The sequence below is a fragment of the Idiotropiscis lumnitzeri genome, chromosome 21, assembly GCF_059441095.1.
Source record: "Idiotropiscis lumnitzeri isolate Australia: NSW breed Sydney's pygmy pipehorse chromosome 21, RoL_Ilum_1.0, whole genome shotgun sequence".
NCBI lineage: Eukaryota > Metazoa > Chordata > Actinopteri > Syngnathiformes > Syngnathidae > Idiotropiscis > Idiotropiscis lumnitzeri.
In genome coordinates, this window is record NC_142411.1 from 10,866,967 (window position 1) to 10,887,449 (window position 20,483).

General features: G+C 39.6%; 2 protein-coding genes across 6 annotated transcripts in view; one reads left to right on the forward strand and one right to left on the reverse strand.

Moving 5' to 3' along the window:
• Positions 1-13,615, reverse strand: part of fynb (FYN proto-oncogene, Src family tyrosine kinase b) — a 61,348-nt gene extending 47,733 nt beyond the window's left edge. For all 4 annotated transcript variants that reach the window (XM_088286803.1, XM_088286802.1, XM_088286801.1 and 1 more), the window contains exon 1: positions 13,445-13,615. The gene's annotated coding sequence lies outside the window, so the exon portion shown is untranslated. The remainder of the gene's footprint in view (positions 1-13,444) is intronic.
• Positions 13,616-15,088: 1,473 nt separating this feature from the next.
• rpl7l1 (ribosomal protein L7-like 1) lies at positions 15,089-20,077 on the forward strand. Of its 2 annotated transcripts, none has more exons than XM_088286806.1 (6): positions 15,089-15,243; positions 15,726-15,834; positions 18,802-18,965; positions 19,080-19,217; positions 19,295-19,404; positions 19,528-20,077. In XM_088286806.1, the coding sequence occupies exons 1-6, from the start codon at positions 15,230-15,232 to the stop codon at positions 19,734-19,736; spliced, it is 744 nt and encodes a 247-aa protein (XP_088142932.1). In that variant the 5' UTR covers positions 15,089-15,229; the 3' UTR covers positions 19,737-20,077. The 2 variants fall into 2 exon arrangements, with proteins under 2 accessions (XP_088142932.1, XP_088142930.1); XM_088286804.1 differs by lacking the exon at positions 15,089-15,243 and adding an exon at positions 15,283-15,459.
• Positions 20,078-20,483: the final 406 nt, after the last annotated feature.

Consider the following 20,483-nt stretch of genomic DNA (forward strand, 5'->3'; position numbering starts at 1 on the left):
TATATTTAAAAAAAAGGGAGAATTTAGACTCAAGGCTGCAGACCCACACGAGCAAATATTTGACAATAGAGTCTGCATCTGTGAATTTGTGTGATCATTTTGAAAACAAGTATCTGAAAGAAATGGGAAATCAAACAATAAACGGGATCTATGACATGCTACATGGCAACTTTAATTTACAAATCGCCAGCATGAGCGGATTACGTTGACAGCAGAATTACAAAGCGGACGTATTATATGACAGAAATGAACTGCATGGCCACCCGGTAACTGCCCTTTATTTACACGAGACGCGCTGTCAATGCTGCGAAATATCTCGGAGCACATTAGCGCCTCATTTGACTTTAAGGCTCAGGTCTGCTAATCTAATTGAATCTGTCTCTGTGGCTTTGCTGATCACTAAAGTAAGTGAGCCTCAGAGCAAAACATTGTGTCCGAACTACTTGAGCTTCCAAATCGTTTTTTTTTTTTTTACAATAAAGTTGGAATATTTTTTTATTTAAATTTATGACACTAATTATAATCCCTCAGTTAGGAATTCAACTAAATTTAGATCTGAGAATAAATTTATTTTTTTAATTCAAGACCTTGTGAGATTCGACTTTAGAAGGAAGGCAACGCTTTCCTCTTATAAAATTTCAGTGTCAAGTTGAACCATTTCAAAAAAAATTTTAAAAGAAAATAAGGGATTTCCTCCATCTACTTAACAAGTTACGTGAATGCAGAGCAATGTTGCACAGCAATTGTGGACTCCTATTGCTCGGGAAGAAGGAATACTACTTTGGCATGTGCGGACTTTTTTTCATGCTGGTGTCTACGCTGTCCCAAAATACTCGTGCCGCCCTCAGTGTGAGTGAAACATGTGATTTGCGTCTTCTTTACCAGCACAAAATTGCCATTTGGCCACCTCTCAGGGAGCCGTCTGCACTCTTAGTTCCTCTCCATTGAGCTGTCTTGCAGGCTGAGGCAGTTACGACAGCAGGGGTGTGCTCCGGGTTTTGGGAGAGGGCTCCAGGAGTGTGTGTATGTGTGTGTGAGTGTGTGTTGAACCCTTTCATCAGCGCCCTAGCTAATAAAACATAATAGCGCTCAGGCTTCAGGGGGAAAGTCACTCAGCCACACAGAGCTGTCACATGACCGGCCAAGACACGACAGACATTCTGCTACTGTCGCTCAGCTACAAGGACAAATGTGTGGGCTAATTCACTGGCCGGAAAGAGAGCAGCATCCATTCAAAATGAGAGAATCCACAGTCCGCTGAGATGCCACTGAGGCAAAGTGGGAAGCGAGTCAGGCACAACATCACTTTGATACAACCAGGGTATATCTACATTCGTGATAGACCGCTATGCTTTTTTTCAGGGCCGATACCGATTATTAGTAGTCATGGAGGCTGATATTTGAAGCATATATTCATTTGCTGTAAAAAGGGGTCAAATAGTGTCAACATTTTGACAAATAAAAACTCCAAAAGTGTATGTAGTTTAAATGCCTTTAAGCACATGTTTATTAAACAACTTACGTGATTAACATCTTAAAGCTTTTTTTTAGAAAATTTAAAACTTTGCTTTAAAAAAATCTAAAAAAAAAAAAAAAAAAAGTGCAGCTCCCAGGCTTAGCTGCATTTCTTATACTTCAATGAAAACAAACATTTCTATAAAGTTTACAGTGACAACTAGTTTTCTATTAGTTGTGAGTTGTAGTAGATGTTAATTAAAATTTCGGCAAAGTCCGTTTCCTTTCCTTCCTATGCTCGCGGGACCTCTCTCATAGTGCGTGTGACTCGAGGTGAATAAGCAAACAGGCAGCTTACTGCTGATTGGCTGTTACCCACTGCACGAGGATCCAAACAGGTGGTGCTGTGGGCGGGCCAACCTGCTTCTAAAGACAAAGTCACAAGCACAGCAAAGAGAGAGAGAGGTGTACTGCAGCGAGCCAAAATGTCAAAAGCCCAAAAAAATCTGCCAATGCAGATAATTGGTAAAATGCCAAATATCGGCCCCGATAATTAATCTATCCCTAATCTACATGCATATTGTATGCAGTGTTGTTTTTGGCAGGCATTTTAGATTTGGTCTTAGTCTTAGTCATTTGGAATAAAATGCTTCTTAGTTTTCATCAGATTTAGTAATTCCTATTTGTGATAGTTTTAGTCGACAAAAACTCAAAAAGGTTTTAGTCAGTTTTAGTCGATGAAAGCTCAAAAAGGTTTTTGCCTAGTTTTTGTAAATTTATTAGACCAAAACTCAAAAAGGTTTTAGTCAGTTTAGTTAAAAATAGGCATACAAGGTTGCCACCCAATAGCAAAGACTTTCTGATGGACTATTAAGGATTATGCATTACAAACAGATAACATATTAGTGGAATTAATGCTCATTGCTCCAAAATAAGCCGAGAACCAAAATGTTTTATTTGGCAACTGTTTTAGCTTTATTTCACTTAAAGCAACATAAAATAAAAATGTTTTAACAACATAGATTTGTAGTAGACTTGTTCTACAGTACAGTAGCACATGTACAAACTATCAAACATACGTCTTGTTTACTTGAACCAGCTTGCGGTTATCAAAGCGAAGTAGCCTTCCGCGTGTCGCCATGGTCCGTCAAAGGAAAGCGTGTCAGTGTGTGTGACGTGTTCGTGCAACACCAGTAAGTGTGACGGTGCGTGCGCGGCGTATGTGCCCTGCGTACCGTCACGGTGGTGGGCGTGCCCAAGCGAAAGATAGGTTGCACTTCATTGCAATGACTTGAAAGACAAATTACATGTACAACAGCAAGTGATGTCATACATTTTGAGCATCTGACGAACCACACGCTAACAATTTCGTCCCGTCTCGTCAACAAAAACTTCATGTACGTCACGTCATGTTTTCGTCATCAAATATCCTCGTTTAGCTCGTCACCGTCTCGTTATCGTCATGAAAAAACAAAATATTTACGTCATTGTTGACGAAAACAACACTGATTGTATGACATAAAAATATCAAATTGTGCAACTTTTGCACTCAGATGCAAGTATTTTTTAAACTAATTCATCCATTTTTTAATGCTAGATGTTCAGAGTTGCAGTAAACCTGGGGTGTAAAGTACTCAAAATCACGCCTATTCAGACAGACTTGTGATTAAAAACAAGAAAAAAAAAGTCAAGACAGAAATGCTGGACACCGACCGCTATTGATGTTTATCCAAAATGGTGATGCCCATGGGCACCACATTTCAAGTAGTCATTTAGTGCAAATGCTTTGATGAGGACGCTGCTGACAAAAAAGCAGCAGTCTGTTCAGAACGCACGCAACAACATGGTGGCTGGAAATAATTTTTTTAAATCGTTTTGAATGATATTTAATGCTCATGAAAAAAATAATGATTCTTTTTTTATTTATTTATGAGCAAAAGATTAACTTTTCGCTGCTGCAAGCTGCGTACATGAAGTATCCCTTTAAGTAGGGCTATTATCTTATGCTTGTGTTTTTACCAATGATAGTCATGGTATGCATTGTTAAAATACGACATGCTATCTTACTAATTATATGTAGAGCATTTAATTCGACTTCTCACAGTCTGGTGGATGGGATTTGATTGACAGGTCAGAGCAAGCCGCCCTCGGAGAGAGGCTGCTGCTGAGGAGTGGATTAATGGACTGTTATTCTCACTGAACATGAGGCCTTCTGGAACCTTTCTGACTGTATCGTCTCCTACACTCCATTGGGCAGGATTTAGCAGATGATTGAAATACAGATTTAGTGTTGTGTTAATAACGTACGATGCAGGGTGGCAACTTAACGTGTTTTTTGCGACCGTCATACATCGTGAGGATAGGTACGTGTAGGATAGGTACCAAGCCCACTACGGTTCAATTAACGGAAAAAAAAAAAACATTTACGCTACATCAACGTTATTTTGCACCTTTTACCTCTCCAATCTCGTTTGTAATTACAATAAAATTATGGTATTAATATAAGAAGGATTTTCACATTCTGAGTCAAGTCTTGTCGCAAAACTTGGCATGACTAGGAGCCTTTCATGGACCACACATGCAGAGAGAATAAATGTTCATGTGCTCATGTAGTGCTGTGCGATCATATTGTTATGGATGACCGTACAGCCAGAGAATGGATCACCACGCAGACTTAAGTGTTTGAGAGCAGTGACACAGGCTTTATTCAAACTATTTGATTTGAGCTCCAAAAGAACAACAACAACAAAACATGGCAAGAGCAAAAAAATAAATCCCCACTAACTAAGGGCATGGAAGAAAGTAGGCAAGAACTGAAGGATCCAATAGGCTATTTACAAGAACTAAACAAAGTGTCCAAGAGCATTTAAAAGAAATAAACACATCAAGCACTCGTGGTATGCTGACTAGTATTAAAACAGAAACACTAAATCAGAGTAAAACTTAATTTAACCAACCATAAGTACTGCTGGAGCGATGACAAAATGACACAACACGAGCAAATGCAGGATTTGGCAAGCAGCAGGACAGCATGCAAAGCAATACTCTAGCAGTTTCTCTTGATCGGGGCTGAACATAAATGCGAAACACTGCCGATTAGCACCAGGTGGATCGGACGGATTGAAATTGCTTCTCTTTTGCGAATCCGCCCCCCACTCCACCAGAATGGACTGTGGGTCCAGAGAACACATTAGCAAGCGGTAAACAACACCGGACATGACAAATATTCCGATATGATTCGTAGAATTATGTAAAAACATTCATTGTGCCATAAAAGTCTATAGTGTTGATATTATGTTGACACTTGATGAGTGTTAGCTATCTTGTTACACCAGTGATTCTCAAATAGAGGGGGGGGGCGGTGCGATGCTGAGGGGGGCGCGTGTCACCCTGGGCTACATGCTTTTTTTCCGCAGTAGTTCGGCTAAACGATCGTTTTGGGACCGAAATTGCAATCTCGGGCAATGGAATTTGGAGATAGTCAACGCTGCGGTTTGTGTCCCGAGTTTACGCAGTAGGTCACACAGTACTGATTGAAAAAAAAAAAAAAAAAAAAGCGTCACCCTGCTGCTCGTTGTCCCGGAAGTAATTTCTTTCGGCACGACTTGAACGCTAGCCGCCAAACTATCTTGCGTTGCAGCAGTAGGAGCTTTATTTCTACTATATAGTCCCTGCACAGGAGCAGCAACACGCTGTGTGATGACAAATAAGCAACTCCACTAACAAGAAGCGTTCTAAACGAGGAGGCGAACGAGGAGGTGCTAAGCGTGCTAATTGCCAAAATGAATTAGATAGTAGTAAGTGCTTCGATGTACGCTCGACTTTTAACAGAAGTCTGACTTGAACCGCGTTTGGGCGGAGAGCCAGCGGCTCTGAACAGAAATGTTGGATTGAAATCATTACGTATCGAAAAGTAAAATAAGTCAACCCGAAAATTTGATTCACAAGAATTTGTTCTATGCGGGACCATTGGTTGAAACATGGCCTTCTAATTAATATTACATTTGTTGAATATGTGTTAAGCAGTAAAAGCCACCCGTTTTTTATCCATCTCATGGAGCGACCATTTTGCCACTTTGGTTGACTGAAAATGACATCATAGTTGCTCAGGGCCCAGCAAATGACCAAGCATGGCTCAGATTCAGAAAACAGCTGGGATGTGATTGATTATTACCTGAACCCCAAGCAACTGAAATGTCATTTTCAATTGACAGATGTGGCAAAATGCCCGCCCCCAGACTTGGCCACCAAATGGTGGATTTTACTGCTTAACTCATATTCCACAAACGCGATATGAATCAGAATGCCATTTTTAGACTAATGAAGGTGCTTGGAACATTTTATTTTGAATATTTTTTGGGGTTTGACTTCCCCTTTAACTTGAAGCAAAGCTGTCACATAATATGGAGAATATTTAAAAAGAAAATTCTGAATTCAACCTTTATCTTAAAATGCCACCGCAATCATCTCACAATATAGATTGCAGAAGCGGGACGGAGAATTTTTCCATCTGAAATCCATGTGACTCATGTTAACACTGTAAATGCAATGTACTGTAAATGCTGGAGTTTTGGCGTGCCGTTGTAACGGCAAAGCAAACGAGCAATCACCTCCTTTGTCAGCATCTCACAGCTGCATGAGCAATGCAGAGAGATGACACGGCACATTCAAGCAGAGTGCGAAGGGCAACGCAAAGGGCAGCCAGCAGAGTTGAAGAGACTGCAGCTGGAACTGCCTGTAAAGGAAGCGGCTCTTATCGTAGCGTGGCGTCTGACAAGAAGTTAATACGTGAGATGATGCTCGGAAAATACTTCAGCTGCTTTAACCAACCCTTCTTCCTGTGTGCTGAGAGAACATCAGTAACATGCATCCGTATTAAAATTCATTGAAATTTAAGAACATGGCAGCTTCTTTTACAATGCAGAGTTATTATGCTCATGACTACAAGGGAGCTTTGTGGACTCAAATATATGGCCTTTGCTGGACGTTTCACAACAGGTTAATTATGTTTAAAGCCATGCAAGCATTTACATACGTACAGAAAGCGCTTTTGTTTTCCCCTCCAAATACACATCGCCACCAGTCTGCAATAGAACTACCCACTTGATTGTTACTTGTGTGCGGCAGGCACAGACTGCAAATGTACCAATGGCGCATTGTGACGAAGCACTCACATTTGCAACAATTGCGCAATTATGATTTGGGGGTATTTTATGCAGAATTATGTATTTTTAAAAAAATATCCACGGCAACTGACATGGACAAAAATGATGCCCTAATGCACAGGTGTCAAACTCAAGGCCTGGGAGCCAGATCTGGACCACGACCTCATTTTCTGTGGTCGGCGAATGGAAAATCATGTACGGTGACTTCCTGTTTCAAGCACATTGTCTTCATTTTTAACAACATTGAGATATTGCCATTTGTGTTTTAATTTGTGTTCTAATTACCTGCTAACTAATTTATATGACGGCATATGGAAAGTGCTTTGTTATAGCTCCAGGTGTTGTGAAATGCGCTATATAAATAACATTTTATTATATTTGTTAGCAATCCTCCCCTTTTAAAATAAATTGAAGAATTGTTGAACAAACAATTGCTGACTGGCTTTCCATCAATTTGTTGTGTGTACGTGATAACGAAAGGTATTCAGACATTTATATGGCTACACAGTCCTAACGGTTCATAACTTTGATGTGGCCTGTCCACAAAAATGACTTTGACACCCCTGCCCTAATAGGATGCGTCGCTATGCAACCTTTTGAGGAAATCAAACAATGTCTTCCTGTGAGATGTGTGCAACTGTCGACAGGTATTTTAGCTCATTTCTCAGGTGCAAACTGCTCCTGCCTTCTCCAGATTGGATGTTTGAACTTCCTTCACAGGCGTTCGATAGAATTAAGAAGATTGAGATCAGTGCTCTTCGCAGTAGTCTGATGTTTTGCTTTTAGCTATTTGGCATTTTGTGTGTTCTGAGTAATTTAATCTGTTGGCGCATCCCTCGTCGGAAAGCTTTCTGACACTGGATAGAACATTTCACTCAGAACTTATTTGCATTAGTCATTTAAACAAAGTGTAAAACAAAATTCAGCTCGGCAAGAAGATAGATAGTAACTTGTACTATAATTTGTATTTTTGTATTTTGACGAAAGCATGTGGCAACTATTTAGATGCTTGAAATCAGTTTTAAAAGAAAAAGAATAACAAAAGATATGTATTTTGAGGGTTAAATGCACATAACTGCTTCTCAAATTAACAGCACATCATATCATGGCTCTGCATAACCGCTCCACACACCCGCCTGCGGTTTAAACCTGTTATAAGAACCTCCAATTTCCAACCTCTGCTTCAGCTGCTGTATAAACTTTCCATCTTGGAGGTGGTTAGTGGCATTAAAGATTTCGATTTATTCAGTGTTCAGAATTTAAATATAGACCAGTGCACTTCAGTGCACTATTGAACCCCTGACTAGGGGCTAAACGGACTTAAGCGCAGAATGGAATTAAAAGATAAAAACAAAAAATGAGGAAGATTAAAAATGGAAAACCTCGAGCAGGACATCTAAGAGAAAGCCACAGCGCCATACCTCACCTGCGCTCTAGATGTAAATGAGCAACTGTGATTCTTTTCAGAGGAAATTAAACCACAACTTCATTTCGAGCGGCAATAAGAGACTTTGCACACTTAAAGACAGCACGCACAGAGAGCGATGGCAATTGAAAGCAGTGGGTTGATAAAACAATTGCAGGTGTCGCAATCTGCGCGATATGGTCTGCCTAATCCACAAGTGCCTCAGAGCCTGACAAACAACTCACTTATTGAATTCCTGAGAAGAAACAACCCAAGATGGGCAGCTACAAGAACTGTCAAACTACTACTACGGAACTCTATCAATGCCACATTTACATGGGCACATTTATTCAGCTTAAAAATTTTTTAAAAAGTTTCATGTACATTTGGAATATTCTGGCCCGATTAAGTCCATTTTGATAAAGATGAGACGGGTGGTTTATGTCGAATGATAATAACATGGCAGGCGCAAGACTGAACTGGGAAGTGCGGTCTGGATAAATTTGATAAATGCGGTTTATTTATCGCAAAGGCTGCCATTTGACTGGTCATTGAGAGCGGAGCGGGAGGAAGATGGGGAGGGCACAGACGTCAATGCTGGAATTAAAACCTGCCACCAGTGGCGCGTTTCATTTTCAGTGAGTTTTCTGGCTCACTTTGTTAACACCATCTTACATGATTGAGCTTTTTCGCTCAGGTGTAATCTTACTTTTCCTGCATATTAGCATGCGTGATGTTACGGTATACTTGAATTTTTCGACATGTATTAGTGATAGACCGATATGCTTTTTCTTTTAGGGCCGATAACGATTATTAGTAGTCATGGAGGCCAATAACGGATATTTGAAGCCGATACTCATTTCTAGAAAAAAAGGGTTAAATTGGTGTCAAAATTTTGAAAAATAAAAACTCCAAAACTTGACTTAGTTTAAATGGCTTTAAGCACATGTTTCTTAAACAACTTTAGTGATTTGCAACATGTTATAGCTTTTTTTTCGATCTTAGAAAATAGACAACTTGGTTTTAAAAGTCTAACAAAAAGTGCATGAAGCTTCCAAGCTCAGCTGCATGTCTAATTGTCATGTCATGTCATTATCCACATCGATTATCCTGTAGAGCGTCGCGGGAGGGTGCTGGAGCCTATCCCAGCTGACTACGAGCGAAAGGCGCACTACACCCTGAACTGGTCGCCAGCCAGTCACAGGGCAGACAGACACCGTCACCGAGTGGGAACTGATCTCACGTTGCCCGCACACAACTCGGGCGAATATACCACTGCATCTTCAGTGACTGGCATGTGTTATTGTTCAATGAAAACAAACATCTCTTTAAAGTTTACTACGCCAAATAGTTTTCTTTTAGTTGCGAGTTGTAGTAGACCGACATTTATTCAAGTTTCAAATTAAAAAGCAACCAGGCAGCTTGCCGCCGATTAGTTCCTTGTGCCATGGGTAGCAACCAATCAGATGGTGCTTTGGACGACCCAATCTGCTTCTACGGGCAGGGCCACAAACACAGAAGAAGGAAGGAACGAAGGAAGGAAGGAAGGAAGGAAGAGAAAGAAAGAAAAAGAAAGAGAGAGAGAGAGAGACAGAAGTGCGCTGCAGCGAGCCAAAATAAACTGGCTTTTTCTTGTGATAAAGATTCGATCCTTGTTTGTTGAAAAATACATTAACAAAGGACCTTGAAAAAAAAATGACAAATTAAATCACAATCTAAGTTTTGAAGACGAAAAACACAACTGCATTCATTTGTGAAATTGTACAGCCATACTCATCAGTCAAAACAATGAATTTTACAAGAAAGTTACTGAGATTTTAAATAGAGTATGGACCTCAAGAGTAAGTCAAGCCCAAAATTTTCTTTACAAAAATGTTCGATGTAACCCCACTAGTCTAAAAATGGATTTCCTTTTAATAATGTGTTTGTGGAATATGAATTAAGCAGAAATATCCAGTCATTTTTGTCCATCGCAGCGCGAGGTCATTTTCCCACTTGCTGTCGACTCAAAATGACATCATAGTTCCTTAAGGTTCAAGTCACGATCAATCACGGCACAGCTTCAGAAAACAGGTGAGCCGTGATTGCTTGTTAGCTGATCCTTGAGCAACTATGATGTCATTTTTAGCCGACAGAAAGTGTCCAAATGGTCGCCCAATGAGATGACTAAAAACGCGTGGATTTTGCTGCTTAACTCGTATTACAATTATTTTATATAGATCATTTTTTTCCTCACCGCCATACAAACATAAGGTTCTTTTGTTAGCCAAATACTAATTAGAAGCTCTTTTGGGTTTATCTATTTGGAACTCTGACTGTGACAGAATCAATGATCTCACCCACCATGAACCACACCGCATGTCACCGAGATTAAATCAATTGACTTAATCAAAGAACAACAATTTGGGGCTTGTTTGAAACTGGAGGATTTTTTTATAGAATTAACAAAATGTGAAAGTTGAGACAAAGAAGCAATCATGTCATGGGCATCTTATCACCACGAGATCAAAGCATAAATAGAATGTCAGATTATATTGCTTTTCATCCGCTTTACGGCATTAGTGTTTTTTTATACAAATAGTTCCTGACTTTACAACTGTGTGAGCGTTGGTTAGTGATCGACCACTATAATACATTAGGATTAGTAAATGTGAGGTATGTCTCAACGGTAGAAACAATAAACCGAGCACCCCCCATGTATGAAAAAGAAAAAAAAAAAAACAGCAAAAGAAAAAAAGAGCTTGACTAAATCTATTCAGTGGCGGAGTAACACAAGGGACAACATTGTTGTGATATGGCTCTCGCCCCTGCAAGATGCGTCAGGATGCGAAGTGCAGAACACACTGGCTCAGTGTGTCCCCTTTTTTTAAACACACGAGTTAAGACCATCTGACCAAACAATGTGAAGATATAAACCCCTGAACCATTGGGCCTTGAACACAGTTGTCTTATAGTGTATGCTACTCAAGTCAAACAAGAGAAAACCATCACGCCAGAAAGGCTGTTAAAAACGCAACAGATTATGCATATATTCAGTGAAATATTATATTTCTTTATTTTTTTATAATTACTGAAGCATTATTTCATTGTTTGATTCTCCGAGCACTCCGACTTGGTATTTTTTATTTTTAAAATCAATCAAAAGCTGTCTATAAAAACACATTTCCTTGTATCAACTGTCATTAAACATAAGCAGTGATGTGCACACAGAGGAGGTCATTGTGAAAAGTTAAAGAGTAAGTAATAAAAGTTAAATAAATGTGGAGGCTGGTCTGTGCTGTTAAATTGTTTCTTTGTTGTTTGAATATTTGAACAAACAGATAACTGTAACGTTAACATCTCATGGTGCAATTTCCAAATAAAAAGACCATCATTTACAGTTTGCAATGCCCGCATGTCAACCGTTTCCTGGTATATAGGATTAAGAGTTTTGGGAGAAATTTGTATTCTTGAGTAACAAGGATTAGTTGTTACATAAAGTTGAAGAACGCGAGGATTACAGCTTTAACAGAGTTGCGACCATCTTTTGGCACTTGTGGCCAAATGAGAGATAACAAACGAAAGATGAAAACGCTTTTCTACTGCACTTTATTTGCCACTCCACGAGATGTAATTAATCATAAATCCACACAAAATGTAAGATTTCTTAATGATCAATGAATGTATTATTTTCCCGTGCCTATTTTCTAGCCTTCATAGATAAAATCTAATGACCCACACATTTATTTACTGTTGGAAACTATAGGAAGCAATTGTTTTAAGTTTTCATTCAACTTTTTAAGACATGGTGGAGAACCAGGAACCGCCCTAAACGTTGTTCGAATTTTACAACAAAGCTGTATGTTGTCAAAAATTTAAGTATTTTTTTAAATCAACATTATGCAAATCTGAAGAATTGTTCAATAACACTTAAAGAGGTCTCAACTAACTTAAGAATTGTATTTATTTATTTAACATGTATATTCTCCTTTTTACTGAAAATTTATCTTGGCTCCAAATACTGGTTATCTCCCTCATGACAACTAATAATCGGTATCGTCCCTAAAAAAAATAAAACGGTCTCTCTCCAGTTCTAGCTACTATTTTACTCTTCAGCTTTCTTTTTCCAAAAGAAGAAAGCAGTAGAGAAGACAATATACACAAGACGTTACTATACAGTTGGTGAAGCAACTAGACTCATATTTAACTGATCAGTTAACACGTTACACTGTTAACTTCTTTTTACGCTTGTATGACAAGCGTTGTCGGTCGCCCGTTACTTTGTAATTCAAAACTACAAGGAGTGATCAGAGATAGGGTCAAACTTTTCCGATCACTTAATTACCATATAAGCACTTTGAAAGAATTTCCACGACGATAATACTAATACACAAAACAATAAAACTCTGTTAAAAGATCATGAGGAAATCCAGGTGCTTGTTGATCGTTTTTCTTTATAGCACTAAATAGTTGACACCGAATACATTGCTCCAAGGGCCAGCGACAATTAATCAACACAATCAATTAAACTCCGGAAAAACAAGAAATTATGATTATGCCCATCCCTACACAGAGTGCTTGCTTGTATGTGTGTGTCGTCAACCAGAATTGATTATGTTCAACTTTCAAAGTTCCACTGCAAGCTTTAAAACCTACATGCTGCATCAGTCAGGAGATGCACAGACACAAAAAAAATATAAACTCATGTTTTACAAAGTAAAGTGGGTGAAGCTGCAGGAATAATCCTGGCACATTTCCGACCTTTACACCCATAACAATTAAATACGCAAACGCAGTTCTTCCCAATCATCCACTGGAAAACAGAACATTTCCCCAAACAAACTGTATGGCATCTTGGAACAATAAGACATTTACTTTCATCAAAACTTAACCTTGTATTCTTTCCTTGCCTGCTTTCAGCAGAACTGGAAATCATCCCACAACAGTGGGATGCAAGCGAGGTTGTGCCCTTCATATGACTCCACTAAGCATCAATAGGGGATGCTGATGGTGCTGAAGAAGGCTTTTGAAGGTGGGGGAATGGTAAACAACGGCGCCCAGCGTAAAAAAAATAGTAATAAAATAAAAAAAATAAAAACACAAACACACACAGGCAAAATGCGTTACGGACCTGATTGTTAATGCAACATATTGGTCATTTTGGGGCAAACATCATTGTTTAATCTACAAGACTAATTAACTTCCTTTGCGGTAGCTTCATCCCACTTTCAACGACCAAACTGCTGTGCATCTATCACTCAACACACGTTGTTTCACGTTTAAAAGAATCTCCGAAAAACACTTGGCAATCAAGCAAAAGCTAGTGAGAGGCGTGTGTAATTTGAACAAAAATGTTAAACTATACAGTTAGTAATTCATTCGCTAATACGTTCAGCAGTCACCGAACACGAGGTGGAATAAATAAAAGGATGAATCTTACCCGTTTCAAGTGCACTTAATAATCCGGAGCACTATTATTCCATTGGCGTTCTGATGGAATTAGAGAAGTGCAATAAATGCTGCTGCTGTTGTGGCCATCAAATTGCAGCTCGCCTTGTCGTCGCCACTGTGTGTGATGGCGTTAGCTCTGCAGGGCCACAATGAAACTACTGCCGCCTTCAAGGGCTGTGGGAAAATGGTCTTATTTGACGCAGAAACGTAAAAGCACGTGGATTAATGAACGCTCCACAGTATTTTGAGGAATATGTCAATACATGTCCTGATTTCTAGATTTAAACATATTTTGTTAGTTTTGATAGTTATCAGTTTACCTCAAACACATCTTGCTGTGAATATTGTTATTACAAACTAAATCATGTCAATATTCGTCGTTAAATAACGTACAATTGTAAATAAATTCAAGTTAAAAAAATAATGGATGTTGTTGATTGCTTTTAATTCAACTCGGGGTCCATTGACTGTATTTTCAAGTTCCACTATCGGATTTTACCAATTGCACATGAATGTGACATTTAAATTGAATGACAGTACGATTGGCGTATCAGACCGCGGGAAACCCCAAATGCCCGCCTCCAAAAAAGAAGATAATATCAGACGGGGATTTTGAACGCATTTGACAACAAAATGTTTATTAATATAAAGAAAGGGCTCTGGCTTTCAAAATTTCCCCACTCTCGGAATATAGTCAGGGGGTCGGATTAAATGCACCCTAATTAATGAATGAAAAAAGTGCAGGTGTAACGACTTATTACATAAAAGACTGTAACATAAATGTAACATGCCGATATTTGCACTACAAAAGTATTAAACATATGTATTTTGTATTATTGTTTTGATGAATATTTCCGGTCTTCTACAAAGATCTGGTTCATTTGACAAAGTAAAATGTTAACCATGTTGAATGTTCACACACAAGCACCACTGCACGTCACGCTAATCATTGCACCCCAATATCCAAATCCAGGCAAGAAGATATCGCTGTCGCAAAGCGTCGAGAGCGCGCTCAGGGTGCCCTCTAGTGATGAGCATGACACATTTTTTAAATGCGCTGGATCATCAGAAATTCAGGATCAGTTCATTTAAAAACATCGTATAAAAGCTCACGAATATTTTCAATCTTTTCATTTTCTCCCATCTCGCACCACATGGACTTCAAAAGAATTGATGAAAAATAAAATATCAAAATAAAACACCCACTTACTGAACCAACACTTCATCGTCCGGGTTCCGATCAGTTTCAGTTCCCTTTGAACATTATAATAAAGGGACAAGAATACAACAAACGGCGCAAACAAAATAACAACAACAACAAAAACAAGTTTTTGTGTTGATGCTAAATAAATTTCCATAAAAATAAAACAAACGTACTCAAAGCACTTTAAAAATTAATTACAATTAATAACAACATTACTGTGAGTAAAATGAGTTTACCTTTCCAAGCCTCAAACTGGTACGACTAAAGCTACTCTACAACTTTGTTGTTGTTTTTTTTTTGTTTTTGTTTTTTTGCTTCTTCCTTATTGCTGTACATGTAATGCCCTCCCTTTTCATTTTTTAATCATTTTCACACCCATTGATGTTTCCTCATTTTTTGCTTTAACTTAACCCACAATCTTCAGAAGTCATTTTTTCCACGTAAACTGGCTTTCTACTTTTTCTCCGATACTCTAGATGACGACAATTCCTCTTCTTCTTTGCAGCCGAGCAAAACGCGAAGAAGACGGAAAAACGTCGAAGAAGAGTAGCGGGCACACTATATTCCAACATGGCTGAATCCGAGTATGTATTGAATTTATTTACATCGTAGTCCATCCGTCTATGTTTATTCATACTATATTGTTGGGTTGACGTGCTTTGGTTAATATGCCTTCTCTGTTAAGGTTTCTGCTTGTATTTCGAACATTGCTTAGTTGGAAATTAAGTTTCGAAGTCTTTACATTTCACATGGTTCCACTGACGTTTTCCAATTTCGGGCCGAATGCCTACGTGTGCAATGTACAGTAATTTAGGACTATTGTATTTTAAATACAAAATATGTATGATTTTAAATGTAGTTGTTGCTGGTAAAAATTCGGCTGGTAAGAGTTGAGCTACTCTGGTAGCCAAACAACATAAAGCCTCATTGATACTATGGTGTTGTAAAAATCAAATACATCTTTCACGCTGTCAGATTTGGAAAAACTCATTGGCACATGCTATTTGGCGAAAATTATTTTGAGAATGTTAATGATCAAATGCACTTCTTTCTCGGTCTCTCGCAGATCAAAAAAAGTGATCAAACTGGTCCCAGAGTATCTCTTAAAAAAGAGGAAAGCTTACCAGGCCATTAAAGCCACACAAGCCAAGCTTGCACTTCTTCAAAAGAGAAAGGTAAGTGTGTTGTTTTGTCCTTGCCATGTCTTACCTATGTTCCAAACAAGTGGCAGGCGGTGCTTTTGCTACCTAGTCTTAAACAAAAAAGTAATCTCTCTCTGGTTAGTTAAAAAGCAGAGCAGGGCACGTGACCCTTTTTTGCCAGGTCAGTCACCCGCCCTCCGGCTGGGATCTCTGTACCGTTCCGGCCTCAACCCTCCGGCCCTATTCAAAGTAATTGTCGGCGTCCGACCCGGAGTAGGTTCATCACACGCAAAAGGGCAGATTCATGGGCCGCACTAAAATCCACCTCCGGCCTTTGTTAACCGAACCCCTTTTTAAAATTCATCACCCTCGCTCCAAAAATGGGCATCCTGCCACAGGGTATTTATTGGATTTTATTATACTATTGCTCCAGAGTCACATTTGTGAGGTCATGAGCTGATTTTTGCCTGCACTTAGCTAAATGCAGCGCGCTGTTGACGAACCCATCATGTATGAGCTGACGCGTTGGGCCGACAGATAAGGCTATTTTTTGGCGGAATCTCTTAGTTGTCAGAATAAAATTCTGATAACAGATTAATCAGATGATTTGTTAGAAAATATGGGCGATATGACCTCAAATCAATATCACGATAAATTGAGCAATTTTACCTCGATAACGATAAATGCACAATAAAGCCGCTAGTGTGGCATGTAAACAAAATGCTAAATAAAACGAAATAAATGTCAATGCAAGCCAAATAAACAAGTGTGCATCATCAGGGAAATGTGCCGTCCCGAGCACTCTGGTGCGCAGTCGCCACTTGTCGTCTATGTAATGCACAGTCAGGCTCAAACAGGGATCCACGTTGCGACTCGACCACAAGTCGGATGTGGATGCAAAATGCTTGACATATCTAAGCTCCCGTCCCAAGTTTGTCCATAGTGGGAGGTACGGTTTGCGAAAAATATTTGCGTACCTCTTGCCGGCTACTTTCATGAGGTGTTTAAATCCTGTGCGCTCCACTGTAGCTAGATGAGCTATATCTTTAGCTATGTGCGAGGTTATCGCGTCCACCTCTTAGACGTTCTCTCGTTTGGTGTCGCCTCCGTTGTCACTTGTCAAACCTTGCTTCTCACTTTGAACTTTTAGAACAAGTTCCAAGTCAACAGCATGATTATGTTGTAGGTGGTGAAAAAGAAAAGGTTGGACGCTGGGCGATAAACCGGAAATTTACCGTTACCGAAATTTATTACGATGACCAAAATGCTTTTGCCCATGTCGGTAAATTCGGTGTTTAAAAAAAAAAAAAAGAAAAGCCTTTTCTGTCTGCGGCAATGTTCATGCCCCTTTAGGACCGCAACAGCGCCTCTAGTCACGTGACTTCACCCGTCTGCTCGAGAAAGAAAACAGACGTCGCTGTCGTAGATGGCGATTCAAATCCAGAAGCTTTTTCATCACCCACAACCCAACCATGCTGTGCTGAAAGTTCAAAGTGAGAAGCAAGGTTCGACAAGTGACAACAGCCCATTAACGGAGGCGACACCATACGAGAGAACGTCTCAGAGGTGGACGCGATAGCCTAGCCCTAGCACATAGCTAAAGATATAGCTCCTCTAGTTACAGTGGAGCGCACAGGATTTAAACGCTTCATGAAAGCCGTATTTCCCGATATGGACTACATCGGGCCGGGAGCTTAGACATGTCAAGCATTTTGCATCTACATCCGACTTGAGGTCGGGTCGCAACATGGATCCCTGATTGAGCCTGACTGTGCATTACATAGATGACAAGTGGCGATTGCGCACCAGAGTACTCGAGACGGCACATTTTCCCTGATGATGCACACTTGTTTATTTGGCGTGCATTGACATTTTCTTTCATTTTATTTAGAATTTTTTTATTTGCCATTATTTACATCATGAGAGCATCTTGGCGCAATCTATTTGCAGAAAAAGATTTTGCAAGAGGCACGCTTTTTCTTTGTGACATTGTTCAAGTCATGCAAAGCAAGCTATTTTGGAATTTATACAAATGATTTTTGTACTTTTATTTTTCATTGAAAGTAATGTGTACCAGTTGGTCAATAATAAAAACAGTCAATATGCATTTCCTGCATTTATTTTGATTTTTTTTTAGTCCACGGGGGGAATTTATCGTGCATTTATCGTTATCGAGGTAAAATTGGTCAATTTCTCGCGATATTGATTTGAGGTCATATCGCCCAGCCCTAGTTGGACGTGTTGTTTTGGGTGCTTAACAACACACGTTGCAGTTTGTGTTCTTTTGCCGGAGTACCCGGAGGAAACCCACGCAAGCACGGGGAGAACATGCAAACTCCACACAGGATGGCCGGAGCCGGGATTGAACCCACGACCGATGCTGTCTCTCACTGTGAGGCCATCGTGCTAACCAGTCGGCCTCCGTGCCCATTTTTTGTCATAGGTTGTAATATGTAAAAACAAAAAAATTCTAATTAAAGAGCTAATATTGGCAATTAAACCTGCTGACCAATTGATCGGTTGGGCCTCAGTGAGGGGGCAGAATGAAGCGTTCTGTGGCAGCGGTTTAACAAAAGAATGTGTCCCGGGGCTACCTCTAATTTAAAAATATTAATAAATAAAATTATATTCCAGAGCACCATCGGTATCAGACAGCGCCCCCAATCAAAAAGGCTGGTGGAGTAATTTAGTGCTGTGCTACAAAATTCACAACTATCACAATCCAAACTCACAGTCCATTGAAAATAAATTATCACAAAAAAAGCACAAGACACGTGAGGAATTAATCCTTTATACTGGCTAAAAGGGACATATTTATGGCTGATTTCCTCCTGAAATGTTGGTCGAGCTTTAAGATATCACTTTGTACTGGTTAGGTGCATTTTAAAAGATTTACTATCCACAGTTGGATAATGATGATATTTGCAACCGACAGGAGACAGTAAGTCTATATAATCACTTGTACAGGTATAAACAGTTTGTGTTTTTATATTGTTTTAGGTCTGTAAAGGTGCGCCCATAAAATTCAAGCGCTTGGAAGACTTTTTGAAGGAAAACCATAAGAAACATCGCGATGATACTCGCATACATCGACAAACGCAGAGGCCGTCCCTCCAGTTGCCTCCTCCCAAGTATAAGTTAGCCTTTGCTGTCCGCATTCGAGAGTAAGTATTACAAATTTCAAACTTGCGACACAGGTTTTGAAGTATCCGTAATCTAATGCTGCGCACTTTTCTGCTTTTACACACACTGAATTGTGATTGATATTTTCTTGTTAGTATAAAAGGCGTCAGTCCCCAAGTGAGGAAGGTTGTCCAGATGTTGAGGCTGAGAAAAATCTTCAGTGGAGCCTTTGTCCGAATCAGCAAAACCTCTCTCAACATGTTGAAGATATTGGAGCCCTATGTGGCCTGGGGGTGAGTGTGAACTCACAGCAATTAAAAAATGTTTGCATTATTACCACTTCAGCAACACTTATCTGTTCACCAACTAGATATCCGAACTTAAAGTCTGTGCGTGAGCTCATTCTGAAGAGGGGACAAACGAAAGTGGGCAAGAAGTCGGTTCCTTTAACAGACAACAACTTCATTGAAAAACACATGGGTATTTTTTCATTACACCTTAGTCTTCACTTAAATCTCAAAATATAACTATGGTGTAAAAATTATATTTAACCTGTCCCTATTGTGCCGATATAAACCAACTGCCCTCTCCCTTGATTTTTAGGTAAACATGGTATCATCTGTTTGGAGGACTTGATTCATGAGATTTACTCGGTTGGCAAGGCCTTTCGGGAAACCAACAACTTTCTGATGCCTTTCAAGCTGTCGGTGGCCCGTCACGCTGCCAGGGACAAGGCGGGTCTCCTCAAGGACCTTGGAAAACCTGGATTTCGCGGCACAGACATTAACACCATCATCAGGCAACTGAACTGAGGACAAATACACTAAATGGACATTGGACAGCAACATTACATAATGTTCACCTCATTCTTATTTAATGAGCAAGTCTGTTTCCTCTTAGTTATGTGTCATATTTGAAATGTGCCACTAGTCGGCGCTGTTCTCGCTGGAAGTGCTTAGCAGCCATTGACTTGTAAAATATTGTACTGTGTGAAATGTAGAATGTGCAGTTTTGAGCGGTTGAACATTCAGGCAGGGGAACAGAGGTCAACCTGCAGCCCGTTCATAAACGGCACAAATGGATTCAGGATTGATGAAACAAAGCGTAATGAAACACTCAAGATGACGTTTATAATAAAATTGTACAATACAAATTGATATGATCAGTTTCTTAGCCGCCATTTCAGAAGGTGCAGTCGTTTGTTTTGCCCTAGGTCAGGGGTGTCAAACTCATTTTTGTGGACGGGCCACATCGTAGTTGTGGTTTCCCTCAAAGGACCGGTTTGACTGTGAATCCATATAAATTGATTGGAAAGCCAGTTTTGAAATCATGAGCTAGTAAGTAATTGTTCAACACTTTTTCTATTTATTTTAAAAGGGGAGGATTGGGAACAAATAAATGGCAATATCTCATATCTCAGTGTTGTTAAAAGTGAAGAAAATATGCTAGAAACAGGAAGTTGATGCAGATGATTTGCCCTTTGCCGGCCACATAAAATGAGGTTGTGGGCCAGATCTGGCCCCTGGGCCTTGAGTTTGCTACATGTGCCCTAGATGAAC

Excerpts from the sequence above, each read along its gene's own strand:
- rpl7l1 (XM_088286804.1), top strand. Across the intron at positions 19,218-19,294 it reads GAGCCCTATGTGGCCTGGGG|ATATCCGAACTTAAAGTCTG; the intron begins GTGAGTGTGAAC and ends TTCACCAACTAG. Across the intron at positions 19,405-19,527 it reads CTTCATTGAAAAACACATGG|GTAAACATGGTATCATCTGT; the intron begins GTATTTTTTCAT and ends CTTGATTTTTAG.